This window comes from Strongylocentrotus purpuratus, unplaced genomic scaffold, assembly GCF_000002235.5.
Source record: "Strongylocentrotus purpuratus isolate Spur 01 unplaced genomic scaffold, Spur_5.0 spur5_scaffold_10, whole genome shotgun sequence".
Taxonomy (NCBI): domain Eukaryota; kingdom Metazoa; phylum Echinodermata; class Echinoidea; order Camarodonta; family Strongylocentrotidae; genus Strongylocentrotus; species Strongylocentrotus purpuratus.
The window spans coordinates 701,455-722,350 of record NW_022145595.1 but is presented as its reverse complement, the minus strand read 5'-3'; the positions used below and the strand labels follow the sequence as shown (position 1 = coordinate 722,350).

The following is a 20,896-nucleotide window of genomic DNA, read 5'->3' as shown; positions in this document are numbered from 1 at the left end:
TATTTTGTTCATTGTTGTTGTTGTTATTATTAGAGCTGCTTGTGGTTGTATTGCCTTCGTGATTTCCATCTACAATGTGCATGATGTATTGGTTCTAGATTCTAGAGGAGGGGAACATTCTTCAAGCCCCCCCCCCCCAAAAAAAACACGTCATTATTCTTCTGGAATCGCGCTTGTGTGCATGATGCGTGGCGATGATACTCCTGAGTGAAAGGTGCAGGAAATGAGTAGCCGATTGCTGAGCCACCATGCTGAGTGAAAAGTTTCTTGTTTTGACAAAAAACAGTCTTTTGAGACAAAATGAGAAAGTATAAAGTTACAGAAGGGATTGAGATTCAGCATCCTCTCTTCTGCTTATGGTGACGATATTTTGAATAATAGCATAACAAGTATCTATTGAACGATTCCCTGTAATATCATGTCCCGTACTCACTAAAACGAAAGAAGAGTACATTTTCACTCTTTTTTTTTCTCGCCCTGTTAAGTGTCATGTAAAAGTGATCACTTGTTTAAGAATGAATATCGATTGATTTTCAAGTGCTTTCTAAAGAGAAAAGAGTGAACTTTCACTACATTTTCGCTCTCTGTTTCACCCATCTCTTGATATGACCAATCTGTTTGGTATTACTAGTGATATATTAATATCCAGAGATTTGTTATTCTTGAATGAAATGATTGGAAAAAAAGACATATATTGTGCAGAATCAAGTTGTTTTTTCAGCCACAAACCCCTTCCAATTCATATGATGCAGTTGTAACACATGATCTGATTTGTAAGACTATAAACTGCACCCAGTACATGTCTAGACAGAGACTGACACAATTAGGCTCGGCTCAAGGCTAATTAGTTACGGTTTTATGAAATTTTTGTTTAGTGTCAAAATAGAGTGGGTGCCTGTGGATTATGCTTTTGTCTGTCTTTATGTCTGTCTATGCCCTTTTCTCTCTCCACCTTTCTTCAATGTTCTATGTTATCATTCTAAACGTTATCAGCTTCGTCTTTTATTCATTTTCTTGTATATCTCTTGCACATCTTCTCTCTCACTTACTCTTCAAACATCTTTATTGTTCGTTTCTCTGTTTCTCTCCCCGCTTCTTTTGCCATCTCTGTCTCTTTCTCCCGTCCTACCTTTGTTTCTTTGTTAATTGTTTTTTCTTTCTTAAATCCTCTCTCTCTCTCTTCTGCTAAGTATCTGTCCCTGTTTTATTTATCGTTTAATCTGTGAATGAGGCCAACCTGCAGTTATGTGGTCTATGTTATGTGAACATGTCTACCTGGTTACTGTATCAGGGTTGGTTGATTCGTTTGTTTTACGTGTCTGCTAAGAATTCATGGGTATGCTTGTAAATGTTAGCAACCAGGGTACCAACTGCTCAAAGGCCTCTCCGATGGACTCGATAATGAGGATTTATGCCTCACCAAAAGGCAATGCTGAATCGACTTGGTTTCGAACCCTAGACCTCCCTGTTACGAGACCACTGCTCTCCTGCTTAGCAATCGCCCCTCCAAATTGTAGGCCCATACATCAAATTCAGTGTGACGAGGTTCTTGACATCGATTGATGATCTGCCACATTCAGATTTAATGTAGATCAAGATTGAGCCTCGCAAAGTAATGTAACATATTAATTTCGCCACACAAATAACGTTGAGAGCAAGGGTGTGACGTCAAGATTTAGTACAAGAAAATACGAGAGAGAAGGATAAGGAGAGAGAGAGAGAGAGAGAGAGAGAGAGAAGGAGAAGGAGAGAGAAAGAGTGTGTGTGTGTGTGTGTTCTACGGAGTCTCTCATGCAGGGAATAACTAGAGACATTTAAAAAAAGAGAGAAAGTAAAAGAGGGAGAGGGGGCGGTTGACAGAAAGAAAGAGAGAGAGAGAATCACTGTGTGTGTGTGGGAGAGAGAGATAGATAAATAGAAAGAGAGAGAGAGAGAGAGAAGGGGTGAGGGTCAGAGAGGTCAAAGAGACGGTGATGGACAAGACAGAAATTGAGTGAGAAAGAGGAAGGGGAAAGAGTGATGAACGAAGACACATAGCGACCTTATGTAAGGGAGGCAATAAAGGGAAAAGGAGGAAGAAGAAGATAATGACGATTGATAAGACGAAGACGAAGAAGAAGAAAAGAAGACAAAGAAGAAGAGATGGATAGAGAGAGAGGGGGAGACAGAGAGACAGAGGCACAAAATAGATCTACAGGAAATTAAGGAATAAATATACACGGAGATAGCCATACATAATTATTTGTAAAGATGACGCAATCATATTAATTTGTAGTAAAGTGCCCATTCAAAGAAAATCACAAATATGGCAGATAACGTTTCACTAGAAACTGGTAACTCATTTATGACTTACAATGAAATTGTAAGATCCTTAGTTGTAGGACAAATCGGACATGACGTCAAATGCGTCCTCATTGCCACGTGGCCGTATTACCCTTTTTCGAGGGGCGTAGCCCAGCAAGCGTGAGAACTGAAAAATGTATGGTTATCATTTTCTGGTCAATACAGAGATTTTCTGAAAAATCAGAGGCTGGAATATTGATAAGTAGAAGTGTATTTATGCTTTAAAAGGCTATGTTAGTTGAGTTAGCGTGGCCCTTTAAACATTTAGCCTGATGGTTATGAAGTAAGAGAAATAACTGAAGAGAAGATGACAAAACAGGCACTGAAAATGTGAGATGTCATGGGACATCGTCTGTTTAATTGCGCAGATCATGTTCAACCTGAGATGTCATACATTATCAGCAGCGTTCGGAGAGCTCTTCAGATGCTATGCCGGGGCTGTATTTAAGTGTTTTGTAATTGATAGTAATCATTACTTCGAATGTTTCCAAGCATTGAATTTCACTTTACCCTGAGAAAAAAGTTAGTTCTCTGGTAGTGTATCGCGAGGGGGAACTCAAATTTAAGGAAGGTGGAGAAAAACCACCAAAAAGAACGAACAAACAAAAAGAAAACAAAACAATAAACAACAAATTTATATATGAACAACATTAAAGGTAATGCAAAGTTTTGGGGAATTTTGAAAATTGGATGGACAATATTTCTTTAAAATGTTGATATATGTGGATGCCCCTGTTGGTGTATTACAAGCACTAGAAAATTTAGCCCCTAAAAATGTTATGCTTACGAGAAATTGAATAATCAAAAATCTATCGGTGCTCCCGGTAAATTTCAAATATTTCAAATAGCACCTTAGGCCATTCCGTGGTAACTGGGACCATGAAAATCTCAGAATATGCAGTTCTGATATACAGTTTCCACATGGGAATAGCAAATCGGTCTTATTGTAGTAAAGAAACATTGTTTTAAAGCTAAAGTAATATCAGTCTTGAGAGGGCGCTATACAACATAAAGAGTTTATTATTAACAATTTCATCACTTTAGACTCCATTTCAACCGCAACAACGATCATTGAATATTGTAAAATCGCATACGCTTCCAATATGTTCATTTAAACCAAATTCATGACTCCATACCAAAACTTTGTATTACGTTTAAAAAAAGAAGAAGAGGGTTACGACCCAAAAAGGTGACCTTACCCCCCCCCCCCCCCCTCCAAACTGAACGAAATATCGGTTGACCAAATTTCTGGGGGAAAACAAACGTGCTTCTCCCCCCTCCCCCTTATTCAGCGGCTGGCTGAGTCGTTGCGAAATTTTCAAATTTTAACCCCCTCCCCCTTCGAAAAAATCCTGCGTACGCCCCTGTGAACAGACATACTTTGGAAACAGCTTGTGCATCACAAACGTTGGGGAGTATCTGAGAATGTTATTTTCGAACCCTTGGGTGATAATTATCTGTAACTAGATAAGGTGACCGATGGAGAATGCATAGCTTCCATGATTGCGAAGAAAGTGGACACTCGCCTGCCCTTAGAGTCTTGTCCGTTCAATATTTAAAGTGACCGATCACACCGGTTCTTCATTATACCAAGACGTTTTAAGAGATGGAGTCCTATCTAGCTCATTCCCTTTGTACCATCTTCGATGCCGCCAGGAGAAAATATGTCAGGCATATGCTTAACTGGATTTTCCTTGCAGATGCGTAGATAAAAAATTTCAGCCCAGCTGCAAACTAACAGGCCACTTTCAAAGGGAAATATGTTTTTGTAACTACGTTTCGCTACCACTCTTCTGATAATACGCGCAGTACACAGTGCTTATATATAGGAGGCAAGCGTATGGAAATGGAGCAAAATTTCCTGAAATATTAATCAAAATTACTCGACTGGGCATGTGTGGGCACTTATCTGACATATAACATCATAAAGAACTGTACATAAACAAATTCACTTTTTATTTTTGTGAGCAGGAAGTAATCGGAAAAGTGTGAAATTGCAGGTTTAGGACTAACATTTCACTATTTTTCACAAATTAAAGCTGCTATCAAACAATGCAAGCAAATTTCTTGACACAATTAGGCTTTTCTATTCATATTTTATCATCTGTTCGATTTTCCCCTTGTTAGTTCAAATAAAAAATGAAATAAAAAGGATATTTCTTTGTGATCAAAATCACTACTCAAGCTTTCGAATGATACTGGCGGCTTCGAACCTCGGGACATCAAAGGTAACAGCACAGTTTACAGCACACCAGTATACCAGTATAGAAAACGGCAGCTGCTTAAGAATAATTTGTTGCCAGTTGGGTCCGGCTCTTAAAACTCCTTGATTATACCGAATGTTCGTTATTCCGAAGGGTCGTAATTCCGAAATTGAAATTAGCTATAAATAATATAAAACAAATTAGAACCCCTTCCCATACTAACCAAACTCCAAACAAAACCAACTACAATTTGCAACTCGACTCATCCTCACACGCACGCACCGTACACTCACGTACAGGCACTTTATTTTCTTCCGCCCTTTCTCTTTTTCATCTGTTCATCTATTTTCCTTCCTCCCCCTTTTTATGTGTATACTAATAGGTTTCATCTTATATAAAGACCCAATGTGTGGTGATTTTTTTAAATTTCTTGTGTAAATGTTAACTTAAGTTGAGTTAAAGGTATCCGTTTAACAATGTTAACTCTGAGATGCACGTCCTACGTGTTATCAGTGTCTGTGATGTGATGTAATATTGAGGCCCTAATAAACAAATTGCGCTCCAAAATGATCAAGAAGTGCCTCATAAAAGTAAAAAACTTTGACCGGTTTTTCCATACTCGTTTTCCCCAATTGACTGTAGTGTTATGAAAACCGTTAGGAAAACGCAAAATTTGATTTCGATTTCCAATCATAAATATCTTGCTAATGTAACAGCAGGCACAAATGACACACGACAAAGTCATTAAGAGTTTCATGTGGTATTATTTTGAGGATGGATCAACCCCCTCTTGAGCTCTCGAGGAGAAACTGAGACACCGAGACTATAGAATTAGACCAACTAGCTAGAACCATCTCCAACCAAATGCCATCTCCAACCAAATGATGAAGTAAGACCTCATAGATGCTGCAGAAATACTTTTAAGTATGAAGTTCTACTCAGAGTTAGCTTCTCTGGCAAATCAAACCGCCTAAGTCATGAGTGGATGCATGGTCTATGCTCATCCCTCTCAACCTGTGATGTGGCAAAAAATCCTTTCTCTCTATATTACCCTATACCCTCTCTGACTTAAGGTCAAAATGGACTTCCCCTTTTAGGGATCCCCTCAGAAGTACACGAAAGGGATCTCATCATTCAGAGACATTCAGGGACCTCCTTAAAAAAATAGATTTAAAAACATTTCGACCTGTCACAACAATGAGAATAAAAATCAATCTTCTTTGTGGTACAGATAACTTCTAAAACAACTAGCAAACATGCAGAAGGCGAAGAAGTATGACTGGCAGGATTCGAACCTCGCACTCTTTGGTTCGGATACTGAGAAGAAAGTGAAGAAGGAGAGTGCACAGTCTGAACCAGCCTGGGAGGGGGCAGGACAGGAAGTCGGCCTCCAGATTTGGCGGATCGTCAAGTTCAAGGTACTATGTCCAGACTAAATTTTGAAAATAGTATTTAATTTATTATTAATTATTAAGATACTAATCTACTTCAAACATCACCTCAACAACTACAACCATTGCTACTAGGCCTAATATAATACCCCTAAAACTACTACAAGACTACTATAACTACCACTGCCACTACTATACTACTACTACTACTACTACTACTACAACTACAACTACAACTTCCACTACTAATACTACTTCTACTACTAATACTAATAAAAATAATTAAAAAAAAATAATGAGGATGATGACCATGTGCCTACTCATAATGACGATGATTATGTTGATGAAAGTAGTCTACATGTATTTGATGATAATACAAAGGATAATAATAGTCATGATATGAATAGAAGTCTAAGAGGTCAGATAAAGGGCCAATATGAATTTCATGAAAGAAATAATAATCTTTAATTCTCTTCGCTATCACTATGAATAGGTTACCAATTGGGAGAAGGACCAATATGGAGAGTTCTTCAATGGTGATTCTTACATCATCCTCAATACCTATGTAAGTTTACAATTAAGGCTCATTCACACCTGACGTACATGTTATAACCCCTTGTTTATCGTGTAAATGACCCTCAGCCTACTTACGATGTCACTTATATTTTGATCTGTTAAAAAAAAATTGAGCTTCTCCTAGTCAAGTCAGTGCAACTAAGGATCTGTTCGAATCCAGACATCATTTTATTTTAATTAAGACCAAGCTGTTTATTTCTGGAGTGCAAGAGTTTACAAGTTTCCCTCATCTTTCTGCTTTTTATTTAAACCAACTTGATATCAGGGTGGACTTCCCCTTTAAAGAAAAACAGAGATTATTAAACAGTCCAGTTAAAGCACACACACAGCGCCGGCAGTCGTGAATTGGACTGTCTGTCATATCACACTAAGGAAAGGATAATCTTAATTTTGAAACGTAGTCATTTTGTTGTTAAAGCGTGCTCATTGAAGCATGACTTGATAGATACCTCTGATTTTCAGACAATTGTAAATCACAGGTACAGACGTACAGTCCCTTCTAAGTAACTTTGTACACAAATTTGTGGTTCTGAAAATTGGGAACAGTAGCTCTGGGAGAACTTACGTTTTAGTTTTGTTTTAGTTTTGTTTTAGTTTACAGATTTGGGAATCATTTAAGTCAAGAAACAACGAAATATAATGATAGTTTCAAAATATGGCATTCATAAAAGGTGATCCCTCCTACATGATAATGCAAACTAAGGCCCTGAAAAAAAGTGAGTTGTTTTATACTAGATCTAGAAGTATATGCATCACAGTAACATGTGAGGTTTTTTCCCTCCTGAGATAAAGTCTAGATAAGCCACTGGAGATTATGGGAATAGGATTGATGAGACATAATGCTGTGTGAAAGAAGCTGACCTTACCGATAAATAACTTTGAGTTCTAATTATCCATCAGTTTTTTTTTCTTCCCTTTTCTTTTTATAGAAAGATCCAGAGGGTGATGCATTGAAGTATGACGTTCACTTCTGGATTGGAAAATATTCCACGCAGGTTCGTTAAATCTGTAAAATGGTAGTTTTTTATCCAGTGTCAGCACCGCTGTAGTTCATTCCCTGATGTACAATTCTAATTGATAGTTTTAGCAGGGTATGTGATCAAATCCTTACTCATGTGTATATTGTGAGACAAGGCAGTTTATTTACAGCTGTCCCTCTCCACCTAAGTGTAGTTTACGGGTACATGATGTACAATCCATGATCTTAGGGTGTTATGAATGTTTTATTCAAACAATTTCTCTGCAAGAAAACGTTGTTATTCAAAATATTTTTTTTTTCAAGTGCTGCATTACTATTTTCATCATCATTAAGAATAAACCAATATGATCTATGTGCATTGTCATAATATGTTTCAAATGATTCTGAGTAAGATTGGGTCTATTTGCTCACAGAATTTTCTGAGTATACTTAATCAACTTTTCTTAACAACCTAACTGTTTCTTTCACATGCAATCGCATGACCAGTTCTCAATGATCTTCAAATAGAAAACCATAAACATAAATGTGGTATGATGTATTACGTAATGTGAACATTTTTGTGGGATGTACAAGTTATAGGGTATTGAATTTGCCTTTGGATTCATTTTTCCCCTTTTACCTTTTCCTTTAAAATCCACCTTCTCTGTAAATGTGTAGGATGAGTATGGTACAGCAGCATACAAGACTGTTGAGCTGGATACACTTTTGGATGATAAACCCATTCAGCATAGAGAGGTTCAAGGTCACGAAAGTACGCTCTTCAAGTCCTATTTCGAATCCCTCATGTAAGATTTTATTTGTTCAATCTTTTTTTTGCTTCTTTCTAATGATTACTAGTGATGATAATATTGATGATAATCATGACTATGATGATGATGAAAATTGTTATAATGCGAAGATGCTACTACTACTACTTATACTTATATAATGAGAACTTTGGAAATCTACTGGCAGCTAGAGCAGATGAGAAAAACATTTCAAAATCTCAAACTTGCCGCTACCATATTTTTCTGTAATAAAAGAGCTAACGTCAGAGAAAATGGAAAGAGAGAGGGGAAATAAAGTGAGGACAGAGAGAGAGCCTAGAGAGAGAGAGAGAGAGAGAAAGAAGAGGGGGGATGAGCAATCTTTAATGAAATTTGTTGCTCCTATTGTACATGTGAAATATTAATTTAATTGGGCAAAAGGCTTGCGTAGCCTGTAAGCCTATTTGACTGTTAGACAGCCTCCACTGCAGTTAAGACATGAATGGTAATTAGGAATAATTCAAAAGCAAATCCTTTTCACTCGAATACCTCAATGAAGGTTATTAATTTGGATGAGTCTTTAAACTTTGAAGAAACAAAAAAAAAAAAAAAAAAAAAAAATAAGCCATGTATAGAAGTCATTCAATGCAATATAAGCTGAACTCTAATAACAGTTACAGCAATAACTAGGCTATCGTGCACAGTATTGGTACAAATAAGATAGGAATAAAGTACCGTTTTTGTTGTACTTCCTGTGCTATAACACCTGGCTACAGGGTTGCATGGCAACCATCATGTATGTCTAAGAGGTAGCTTCCCTTCTTTCAGGTCATATATAGCTACTGGAGAGAAATACTACCCCGGTAGGTTCCCGGAAGTTGTTTCTGATTGGTCCGTCAAAGCACCAAAGAAAGAGCAACATGATTCAACCGCTTGTGTACGTGAAGATGCGCATGTCACAACTATCTCTTTTAATATGCTATGGTTTAGTCTATCCTAACCATCTGGGATCTCTCATATGCTCCAGTACATGGAACAAAAATTTACGGCGTTGAAAGACCCCAAAACCTTGCACTATTATCATACATGTAAAATGTATGTGATAATAATAAAATATTAATGATAATGATAATAATGATAATAATAATAATACTGTTGTTTGACTACAAATTGCTACTACTACGACTGCTAATATTAATAATTATGTAATCTGTAATCTGTATCACATCAATAGATAACTTTATTATGATAAAGATATTGATTGTATTAGCTACTATAGTCTCCTAAATTGTTTTCCTATTTATTTGTTGTTTTCTGTCAATTGTGCAGGCTCCTAAAGGGCGGTGCTGACACTGGTTTTAGACGTGTACTACCAGAGCAATACGAACCGCGTCTTTTCCATGTGAAGAAAGGGTCCGACAAGAAAATCACAAGTACTCAGGTGAATAAAATATCATTTTAGTTGAATTCATACCAATAACGGGATTTTGTTTGGGTTTGATATGGCCTATATACTCCCATCAGCGAATTTTCTGATCGTAAGATGCTAGTAGAATGATACTAAATTTTGAATAGAAAATGAAATCTAAACTTCAAAATTGGAATCGGTATAAACATTTTAATTGAATTAGAACTCAAAGTTCAAATTGAAATAAAGTTAAAAATTAAGCCATTGTCATCTCTTACCGCTTCCCCTGTCAAATTTTGATTCAATTTTTGTTTGTATTTACGTGGAGGTGTTGTGGTCTAGTGGATACGTCACCGCGGTGACGTACTGTGGATCACATGGTTCGCGGTTAAAAAATATTTTATTTCAACAATATTAGTTAGATGTAATAAAGTATAAAATTAAATGCATCATTGTGTTTTAGTTTCAATATCGAGGGTAGAAAAGAGTAGGAGCCAGTGTTACGGACACTACAGATCTGTGTTACAGACAGAAGGAGTAATATCAAGGCCTGCAAGTCAAACTGTACCTCCTTTCCTGGATAATAGTGTTCTAACAAAAAAAATAACGACACTAATGTCCTTTAGCTATACATTCATCTACGATAGTGCCACACTCCACCCAGGTGAAGTAAAATGGTACCTGGCAGGAATTCCTTGGAATGATTTCGTGCCCTATTATGGTAGCCATGTTTAAGCCGGGTAGTAACTGCATGTGGAGCGCCAGGGAGTGTCAAATCTGACAGACATGAGCGCTATACAAGAACCCACTATTATTATTATTATTATTATTTTGTCCATTATTCAGGTCTCTCTGAAGAAAGGTAATCTGAAGTCTGGTGATGTCTTCATCTTGGATCTTGGAGCGATGATTTACCAGTGGAACGGTGCCAGCTGCAGTCATGATGAAAAATTTAAGGTAATAATTTGAGATTTTATATCAACCTTCTTCCCGGCCAAGCTCATAAGGGTGATTCGATCTGTCTTTAAAAATAAAATGTTGACAAGATTTGATAGCGTATTGAGAGAGAGAGAGAGACATAGTGTCTAGTTGTAACACACAATGCACATGTAGAGGGTAGCTATAGTTATAGGGTCTAGTTGTAACACACAGTGCACATGTAGAGGGTAGATAGTTATAGGTTAAATCATGAAGCTTCACATTGTTCCCTAGCTCCATAATACAATTTGCAGGAAACCACTTAGGGCTGGGTGAAATTAGTTACCATGCAGTCAGAACCAACTTCCGATGATGTAACTTTCTCTCATCTAGCTACGGCTACCCAGATAGCAAAGTATCTGGGGCCCATATGGGTTACTTGTGGGCTTATCTGGGCTAAAATGTGGGCCCCATATGGGTTGCCCATGTGGGCTATGTATGGGCCCATATGGGCCCATCTGGGCCCCTTGTGTTTTTTGCACCGTACACCCCGTCTGGGGCCCATATGGGCCAGGGTTACACGTGGGGTAAATATGGGCAGGCCCACATCGTACCCATGTAAACCATATGTGGCCCATTTGGGCTATGTATGGGCCCATATGGGCCCCACTTGGCCAATCTGGGACCCATATGTACACCCTATGTGGGGCCCATTTGGGCCAAGTGGGTTTAGTGTGGGTTGAATATGGGCAGGCCCACATTGCTCCCATATGGGCCCCATATGGGTTGCCCATGTGGGCTATGTATGGCCCCACTTGGCCCATCTGGGACCCATGTGTTTTTTGCACCGTACACCCCGTCTGGGGCCCATATGGGCCAGGGTTTCGCGTGGGGTAAATATGGGCAGGCCCACATCGTACCCATGTAAACCATATGGGGCCCATTTGGGCTATAAGCGGGTTTTTATATGGGATCCATATGGGCCAAGTGGGTTTGATATGGTCCCATATGGGCCAATGTAGTTCTAAATGGGCTTCATATTGTTTAAATGGGTTCTATTTTTACCCAGTTGAATTCATTTATCCCATTTTAATTTCCAGGGTTACCAGTTGGGTTTAACTGGACCAGTCGTACCATTTGGCACAACTTTCAAACAGTTGAAAGCCCCAATTAGCAGATATAATTAGTACGTTATGTAACACTTGTACTAATTAATTTTGCCAATGGCAACAACACATCGTCTAAAATTTCCAATGTAAAGGCATTGGTATTAAGAAGACTTGGTTAATTTGTTGAGATGAGACATTTCCATATACTTGTAATTTATTGAATCTGTTTTAGTTCACAGTTAGTGTTTTTTTAATTCATGTTTAATTAAATGTAATTTATACAAAGTAGTGAAATGTCCTAATAATTAGCAATTTACATTTTGTAGTATTTTCGAAATGAATTGCATATAACTAAATCATCAGTAATTAGGAAATATCCTGTAAATTCAGATAAATTGTAAAAAAACATAGATGTACACGCACCCCATATTCATTATGCAAATTAGGGGGTTATTTGTGGGTTTTGGGTGGGAAGGCCCATCTGGTATACATCTGTTTTTTAGCTGGGCCCGGCCGATGCTCGATGTGCAACTTTCACCACCAAAAAACCCACATGGGGCCCACATGGGGCCCATATGTGTTGGTACTTGTGGGTTCTGGATGGGAAGGCCCATCTGGTATACATCTGGTTTTTATATGGGCCACGTGGGATCCGTATACCTGTGGGTTCTTTGTGGGAAGGCCCATCTGGTATACATCTGGTTTTCAGCTGGGTGAAGACAATGTTCGACGTGCAATTTTCACCACCAAAAACCCACATGGGGCCCATATGGGGCCCATATGTGTCGGTAGTTGTGGGTTCTGGGTGGGAAGGCCCATCTGGTATACATCTGGTTTTTATATGGGCCACTTGGGATCCGTATACCTGTGGGTTCTTTGTGGGAAGGCCCATCTGGTATACATCTGGTTTTCAGCTGGGTGAAGACAATGTTCGACGTGCGATTTTTACCACCAAAAACCCACATGGGGCCCATATGGGGCCCATATGTATCGGTAGTTGTGGGTTCTGGGTGGGAAGGCCCATCTGGTATACACCTGGTTTTTAGCTGGGCCCAGCCAATGCTCGACGTGCGATTTTCACCACCAAAAACCCACATGGGGCCGACATGGGGCCCATATGCGTGGGTTCTGGGTGGGAAGGCCCATCTGGGCCCCATATGGGTTTTATATGTTTCTATCTGGGCTCAGTCGATCCATAATTATGCCACTTCGCCCATATAGATACCACATGGGGCCCATATGGTTTTATTATGTGGGTTCTAGGTGGGAAAACCCATATGGGCCCATATGGGTTTTATATGTTTCTATCTGGGCTCAGTCGATCCATAATTATGCCACTTCGCCCATATAGATACCACATGGGGCCCATATGGTTTTATTATGTGGGTCCTAGGTGGGAAAACCCATATGGGCCCCATATGGGTTTTATATGTTTCTATCTGGGCTCAGTCGATCCATAATTATGCCACTTCGCCCATATAGATACCACATGGGGCCCATATGGTTTTATTATCTGGGTTCTAGGTGGGAAAACCCATATAGGCCCCATATGGGTTTTATATGTTTCTATCTGGGCTCAGTCGATCCATAATTATGCCACTTCGCCCATATAGATACCACATGGGGCCCATATGGTTTTATTATCTGGGTTCTAGGTGGGAAAACCCATATGGGCCCCATATGGGTTTTATATGTTTCTATCTGGGCTCAGTCGATCCATAATTATGCCACTTCGCCCATATAGATACCACATGGGGCCCATATGGTTTTATTATCTGGGTTCTAGGTGGGAAAACCCATATGGGCCCCATATCGGTTTTATATGTTTCTATCTGGGCTCAGTCGATCCATAATTATGCCACTTCGCCCATATAGATACCACATGGGGCCCATATGGTTTTATTATCTGGGTTCTCGGTGGGAAAACCCATATGGGCCCCATATGGGTTTTATATGTTTCTATCTGGGCTCAGTCGATACATAATTATGCCACTTCGCCCATATAGATACCACATGGGGCCCATATGGTTTTATTATGTGGGTTCTAGGTGGGAAAACCCATATGGGCCCCATATGGGTTTTATATGTTTCTATCTGGGCTCAGTCGACCCTGAAATAAGACCACATCGCCCATATAGATACCACATGGGGCCCATATGGTTTTTATTATCTGCGTTCTAGGTGGGACAAACCATATGGGCCACATATGGGTTTTACATGGTACATATGGGCCCCAGTAGGCCCACATGATTCCCATATGGGCCCCAGATACTTTGCTATCTGGGTAACATGTACTGGATATCACCGTCTAGTAGTCTTGGGTTAGATCATGGACTTTCCGATTGTTCCTTAATTCTCATGTAATCTCTATCATTTATGGGAGAGAAATCTTTGATAGATCATAATGGACTTTCCGATTGTTCCTTTATTCTCATGTACAATCTCTATGGGAGAGAAATGTTTGACTCTCCATGAAATGACTACCGGTAACCAACATGGAATAAACTCCGGTGTCGTAACTATCAGTCTCAACTAGCTATGCCATTCATGCTCCTATTATTTTGATGTTTCAGGCCGCTCAGGAGGTAGCTAAGATCAAGAGTCGAGGCAAGTGCAGTACACAATCCCTCGAAGAGAGCAGCACCTCCCAAGATCATCCTTTCTACAAACCCCTTAAAGAGGGCGAGAGTAAGGCTAAGACAAGTGCAGTGAAGGGGGATCGGGAAATGTTCAGGTAAGATCGATGGCTGGGCATTAATTGTTTCACAAAAACGTCATCAAGCACAAGTTTGATGATATCCCAGTGAAATGTGTGATAATTAAATAGCATTACAACGGGATGTCAGAGAATCACGGTTTCATGAAACACACCCATGATTTTGGTTTTGAAGAGGTAATTGTGTTAAATGTTGGTGGTTGTTGTGATAGTATTGTTGGGGCTTATTGTTCCATCGGATCTTCGCGTCTAATTCGCGCGCTGCTTACACAAACTTTTGTGAATAATTTAAAGCCCGAAGGGTCGGGTGTAACGTTTGTTAAATACATCCCTCTTATCACCAAAGTGTTGGGTCCAGTTTACCCAACACTTTCTGAAGAACCTACAGGAAATTTACAAGAAACCCGACATGACACTTTTTAATACAAGATGAGAGTCCTGAAAAAGCCAACAATCGACACTCAGTCATTGTCTCATTGTATGGGGATATTTTCACAAATGTACATGTAAAAAGATTAACCTTATTCAAAGACCATCATTGAAAATTATTTGCATTAAGTTTACCTGACCTTTCTTGAACACTTTGTTCTGATCGCCCTGATTCACATTTTGTTACAGGATCAGTGATGCTGACGGCAGTTTGGACATGGAAACAGTGGAGGGTGAAATCAGCAAGGATAAATTGACATCCGATGTAAGTACACAGCACAGCCGCTCATGAAAAAAATGTCAAGATGTCGTCAGTGTTTTGTTATTTTTATTGAAGAGGGAGGCTTTGGGCATGCATTTATCTGTATGCATGGTAAGATGATGTAAGACTTGATGATTGACCCTGCAGGAGTTGATTTCAGATATCCACTATTAAAACCTGTCTTGTGGTATGGATACATGCATTTATGCCCCAAAATTGCATATCATCCGAGGCGGCTTTCAGTTGCTTTAAAAAAAAACGTTAACAAAAATATATAGAAAATAAATAAAATTATGATTATGAATAATTTAGTTCTTACTGTAAGTTCCTAACATATGCCATTGCACATTGTTTCAATCAATCTTGACTACTACAGGATGTCTATGTGATTAACAATGGAGAACACGTCTACTGTTGGGTCGGCAAAGGAGCCTCCATTGACGAAAGGAAGAATGCTCTATCCTACGCAAGCGTAAGTTACCATCTTCTATATGGTGGATCCAGGATTTTAAGGGAGTACAATTCGGAAAATATATATCTGAAAATCAAAAAAGAAACAAAGAAACAGAAAAAATGAACAAAAATAAAAGGAGGAAAAGAAGAATTACAAAATTAAAGAAGAGGGTTGAAAAAAAATGAAAAGGGGCCCTCATTTTTAAAGAAAAAGGGGACACAGGTCTGCTGTTAATTCAAGATGTGCGAGCTTCTAGCAGTTATCTCTAATTATTCACAATAAACCTTATCAATTTAATTTAATTCAATTCAACTTTTGTGTATGACATGTATCATCATGCCATCATTTCTTATATTTCCTCTCAACAGAATTACCTGAACAAGACTAAGGCACCTTGGTTGCCCATCTCTGTCGTTGCCCAGGGTAATGAATCGGCTGAATTCAACAAGGCCTTCTAAAGCTTTTAGCAACCAAGACGACCTTAGAGGGAACCTATCACCAATTTTTAATTTTGATGTTTGTGATTCGGTCATAACATCCAAAAAGAATTATGTATAAGCTGTTACTCATTACTTACAAAACACTTCTTCATTCTTCATCCCATGACTTGTATTAGATTTTGAAACCGTACACCCACAACGGAATTTACGTTCAGGTTCACAGCTCCAGTTATGTACACCCAAAACCAATAACAAATGGGGGCCGGGACAGGGCTTTTGCTAACGTTGCACCCAAACTATGGAACACTTTACCATTAGAAACAAGACAATCATCATCAATTGAAATATTTAAGAAGAAACTTAAGCACCATTTGTTTATGTCGTAGTTTTAATATTGTATAATTATTTTTTGTTGTTGTACAAGATCGCCTTGGGCAGTCTTTTAGAATGGATATGTGCGCTTTATAAGTTGACATTATTATTATTATTATTATTATCCTGTACTATAAAATATTAATCAACTTTAAATATAGACTTCTAAGAAGAGAGTTCTTGCAAATCGTTATACCAAAATTTCACAATAAAAACCCAGACGTTGTGTGTCCGGACTTGTTGTGTATCCTGAAAACAGACATTTGAAGAAGTTTATAAGCAGTATTTCATAAGAGAAGTCTTTATGTTTGTTAAGTGTCTGGACATGTACCCACCCCCCCCTATCATGCTATTCAAAATTAATCAGCTTTAAGTATAGACTTCTAAAAGAGAGGCCTATTTCAAATTGTGATACCAAAATTTCACAATATACAACTTTCTGGTGTATGAGTGTTGTCACAGTCATGCACAATATAAAAACATGGTCAAGCTCCTTGAAGTACGTTTACACAACACCATGCAGATTTTTAGAATGTCTCATTTAGTCTGTCCCTGGGCTGACAACAATCACGACTGTGGTCAAATCGGAACTGATAACTTTTTTGGTTTATTGAAACTAACAACGATATCTGAAAACTTTAATGTTTATCAAATAACACTTTTTATGTCTTTATATAGACTTGCATTCTATAACTTGTGGTGACGATTTATTATTTATTTCATTTTGTATTCTCTATAAGCCTATTTTTAGAAGAGCATTCTTGTATGAAATGGTATCATGAGATTGTATATAAGAATTGCCTTCAATATAATTGAAAAGTAAGGGCTTAATTGGCTATTTTGGCTTTTAAACTAATAATTTATGCATTAATTGTTTCGAGAGTAATAATTGATCCTTCTAGGTAGGAAACTGTTTTTGCTTTCTCAACTTTATGAAATGAACCAAGTGTGCCTTCATGCACTGCATAATCACTCGCCTGACATGGGCGACCAGTGTATTTTGTGTTAAAAAGAGGTAGTGCTTTTTGCCCCTAACTATACCTATGCTAATCGAGCGTATGCAATTTATTCGCTCATGCATGCACCATTAATGCAATGCACTGTTAAATTCAAGGCTATAGTACCAATACATTTTGCTATCACTTTTTGCTCGATGGCAGTGCTCTTTGTAAATCTCTTTCTTGGTAAGTTTCTATTTGAAAATGGATTTGTGAGGGCCGGTTGAAATGCAGAAAATCTACCGCTCATTTGCTTTGCTCCCTCTCTTGTAAATTTAAGGAGATATACAAGTAGTAGGCAGGGGCCCAAATTCAGTGTTGTTTCGGGCGTCAAAATACCTAGATATGGCTCTGGACGAATGCATAATTAGGTATAATTACATTACGAAGTTGGCTAATGATCCTTACCATTGATAATTAATTGTCGGTCTTCTTTGTTGGATTCATTTTTTTCTTTTCACAGCTCGATGTAAAAGTTACGTCAAAAAATGAATTGCTTATAATTATATTGACTGTGTACTAGTTTAACAGTAGAGAAATTAGTTATACAACAAAATTATAAGCCTTTCTTATACTCGAATGCGAAATTTTATTTTTCATTAATTTAAAATGACGTATTTGTTGATAATTGACTATGATGAAGCATATATCAGCTTCTTAGAATTAAAGAATAAATGTGGCGGGAATTTCGATGTTCTTGTGCGATCATTTTCTTACATAAAAGATATACTGATCAAAATTGAAGTGGTTAAGTACGCAAGGAGTGTCGAGGATGACTGAACGAGGGGGGATTCGAATGTTTAGGGAGAGGGGAGGGGAATGGAGACAGGTAGGTAGTGAAAGGGAGAAACTATTCTCAGTGCCGGATTCAGGAGGGGCACAGGGGGCATTTGCCCCCCCCCCCCTCCCGGTAAAAAAAAAGGGAAGAGAGAAAGAAGAAGAAAAGAGGGAGACAAAAGGGGGAAAATAGAAAAAGGAGGGGGAAAGAAAGAAAGGGGGAAAGAAAGAAAGGGGAAGAGAGAGAGAGGAGAAAAGGCGGAAAAGAAAGAAAGGGGGAAAACGGAGGAGAGAAAAGAGGGAAAAGGAGAAAAATGAAAAGGGGAAAAGAATGAAAGGGGGATGATATTATAAGAAGGTGTTTTTACCGGGAAAGGGGCCGGGGCACGCAAGTTTGCAGTGTGCATAATATGGGGTCCCTCTTGCCAGGCGTGTAGCCCCCCCCCAAAAAAAAAGAACCAACAAATAAGAGATGGAAAAAATGGGGAAAGAGAGAATTGTTGTGAGTTAAAGGAGAAGGGAACAAAAATGAAAGGGAAACAAAACACGATAGAAGAGAGGTACGAGAGCATGATGAGTTGCGTTTCTTTTAAAAGAATAATGGGATAACAACCACAGGCGTCGCTGAAAGCGGGGTATGGGGGTGCGACACCCCCCCCCCACCTGTCAGGATATTGTCGAAAAAATTGCGCTGCTGTCGGGGAAAAAATGAGAAAAGGGGGAGAGGAAAATGAGAGGAACAGGGACGGAAAAAAGAAAAGGAAAAGAAAGGAAAGAGAAGAGAAGAGAAGAGGGAAACAAAAGAAACGGGGGATGAAAGAGAATAGAGAGAGAGAAGGGGGTAAAGCCCAGTGGCGGATCCAGGGAGAAAAAAACGTGTAAAAACACGTTAATTTTACCTTTTTTTTTTTAAACCTTTTTTTTCTTCAAATTTTCGAGAGCAAAAGAAAAAAGTGCTCACTACCCCCCCCCCGCCACTGCGAATTATCGGTCGGCTATTTCGCCGCTAAATATTTTCTCACGGATTGGGCCCCCTCCCCTGCCGCCGGCCTGATCCGCCCCTGGTAAAGCCTGAGAGAAGAGGGTTGGGAATAAGAGTGAGAGGGGGATGTTGGGTGGAGTCACCACATCGAGGGGGCAAGAAAGATACGCATAGATATTTTTTTGCTGTGTCGGGTCCGTCGGCAATTTTTTTTCTCCCTACGAACTGTGACTTTTTATCGGACAAGGAAACTTTTTTTGAAAATTCAGACAATGATTGAGAGTCCGTACAACGACTCGTTTTCTTTCTCTAATAATTTAATGAAAGGTCAAAGCTTCCGCGGATGGGGGAAACTGAATTTAGACAAGAAGTAAGAGTCGGGAACGGTACAACGAATCGTCTTCTTTCTCTAATAATTTAATGAAGGGGGGGGGGGGGGATTGAAAAATATCTTAGTACCTGGCCCCGGGTTTATAGGGTTAAATTTGTAGACATTGGCATTAATAAATTTGTCGTTACTTGGTGGCATGTTTTGTCGGTAATCGGTGCAGCAACGAAGCATATACAACGTCTCGCGACGTGACGGATCACTTTTCTCTAACTTCTAACCAATCAGAAGGCCTCGTTTTTTTCCAGGAAGTGCCGGTGGACATTAATGCGCCGAATGTGGTTCTCAAATTGCAAAAGATCCCTACTCTTGGAGGGGGGAGAAAGCAATTTTACGTCATATTACTCCAGGAAGTGCATGAAAATGCGCCTAATATGGTTCTAAAATTGCAAGTGCTCCCTATATACTCACGGAGGGGGTTCTGACCCCCTCCCAATGCAGACCCACCACCCATTTGTCGGTCCGCTCTCTCGCAGGCAAGTAGCCACAGGGGGGGGGGGGGGGGGGGGAGATCCAAGATCGGTTGAAATTTTTTAGACCCCTCCCCAGGACGTCGATCGATTACATGTATGTGCCCCCCCCCCCAAACATCACACTCTGGCTACGGACCCACCACCGATTTGTCGGTCCGCTCTCTCGCCGCTGACACCCCCTCAAAAAATCCTGAAATCTTGTCAACTATTAGGGACTTTTAGATTTACACGACGAGAGCGTGGACTGCCGCATGTGACATTGTGTTAAGGCACTGGGCCGTGCCCGGCAGTGCCTTAAAAGGACGTCACATTACCTTAAAAGGATGTCACACGTGGCGGTCCACGTTCTCGCCGTGTAAATCTAAAAGTCCCTATTAATGTTCCTGCTATTACCGCTCTCATTCTCTCTCTCTCTCTCTCCCTCTGTATGTATGTCTCTCTCTCTCTCTATGTCTATGTGTGCATGTCTCCCTCATTCTCGCTCTCATTCTCTCTCTCTCTCTCTCTCTCTCCCTCTTTATGTATGTCTCTCTCTATATCTCTATGCATGTCTCTCTCATTCTTTCTCTCTCTCTCTCTCTCTCTGTATGTATGTCTGTCTCTGTCTGTCTCTGGCTCTCTCCCTCTCTTTTCCCCTCTCTCTCTCTCCAATTTTTCACCCCTATGTTATGGCCCATGTTATGCCTCGGTTACAAAAGCCATTACGATCTGCTACGAACGCCGTACGAACGATTTTCAGACAATGGAAATCCAGGAAGACAATGGAAAAACAGGAAAATTTGTACGAAATTATCGTTCGTACGAACCTTTGTGACCGTAGCTTTACTTATTACCTTTTCTCCTTTTCTCCCTCTGTCTCGGTCAATAATCTTTCAACCCCCTCTCCCTCTCTAATCCCCATTTCTTACCCCTCCCCTCAAATTTGCGTCAT

At 39.4% G+C, this 20,896-nt stretch overlaps 1 protein-coding gene across 1 annotated transcript in view; it reads left to right on the top strand.

The window, feature by feature from the left end:
• The window catches only part of LOC579255 (gelsolin-like protein 1), a 29,496-nt gene extending 11,459 nt beyond the window's left edge, over positions 1 to 18,037 (top strand). The window contains exons 2-11 of the mRNA XM_030979040.1: positions 5,779 to 5,965; positions 6,432 to 6,503; positions 7,444 to 7,509; positions 8,151 to 8,278; positions 9,569 to 9,680; positions 10,494 to 10,604; positions 14,248 to 14,408; positions 15,009 to 15,084; positions 15,458 to 15,553; positions 15,904 to 18,037. Of these exons, the coding sequence (XP_030834900.1) occupies positions 5,804 to 5,965; positions 6,432 to 6,503; positions 7,444 to 7,509; positions 8,151 to 8,278; positions 9,569 to 9,680; positions 10,494 to 10,604; positions 14,248 to 14,408; positions 15,009 to 15,084; positions 15,458 to 15,553; positions 15,904 to 15,993 (1,074 nt within the window). The 5' untranslated portion in view covers positions 5,779 to 5,803 and the 3' untranslated portion in view covers positions 15,994 to 18,037. The remainder of the gene's footprint in view (positions 1 to 5,778; positions 5,966 to 6,431; positions 6,504 to 7,443; positions 7,510 to 8,150; positions 8,279 to 9,568; positions 9,681 to 10,493; positions 10,605 to 14,247; positions 14,409 to 15,008; positions 15,085 to 15,457; positions 15,554 to 15,903) is intronic.
• Positions 18,038 to 20,896: the final 2,859 nt, after the last annotated feature.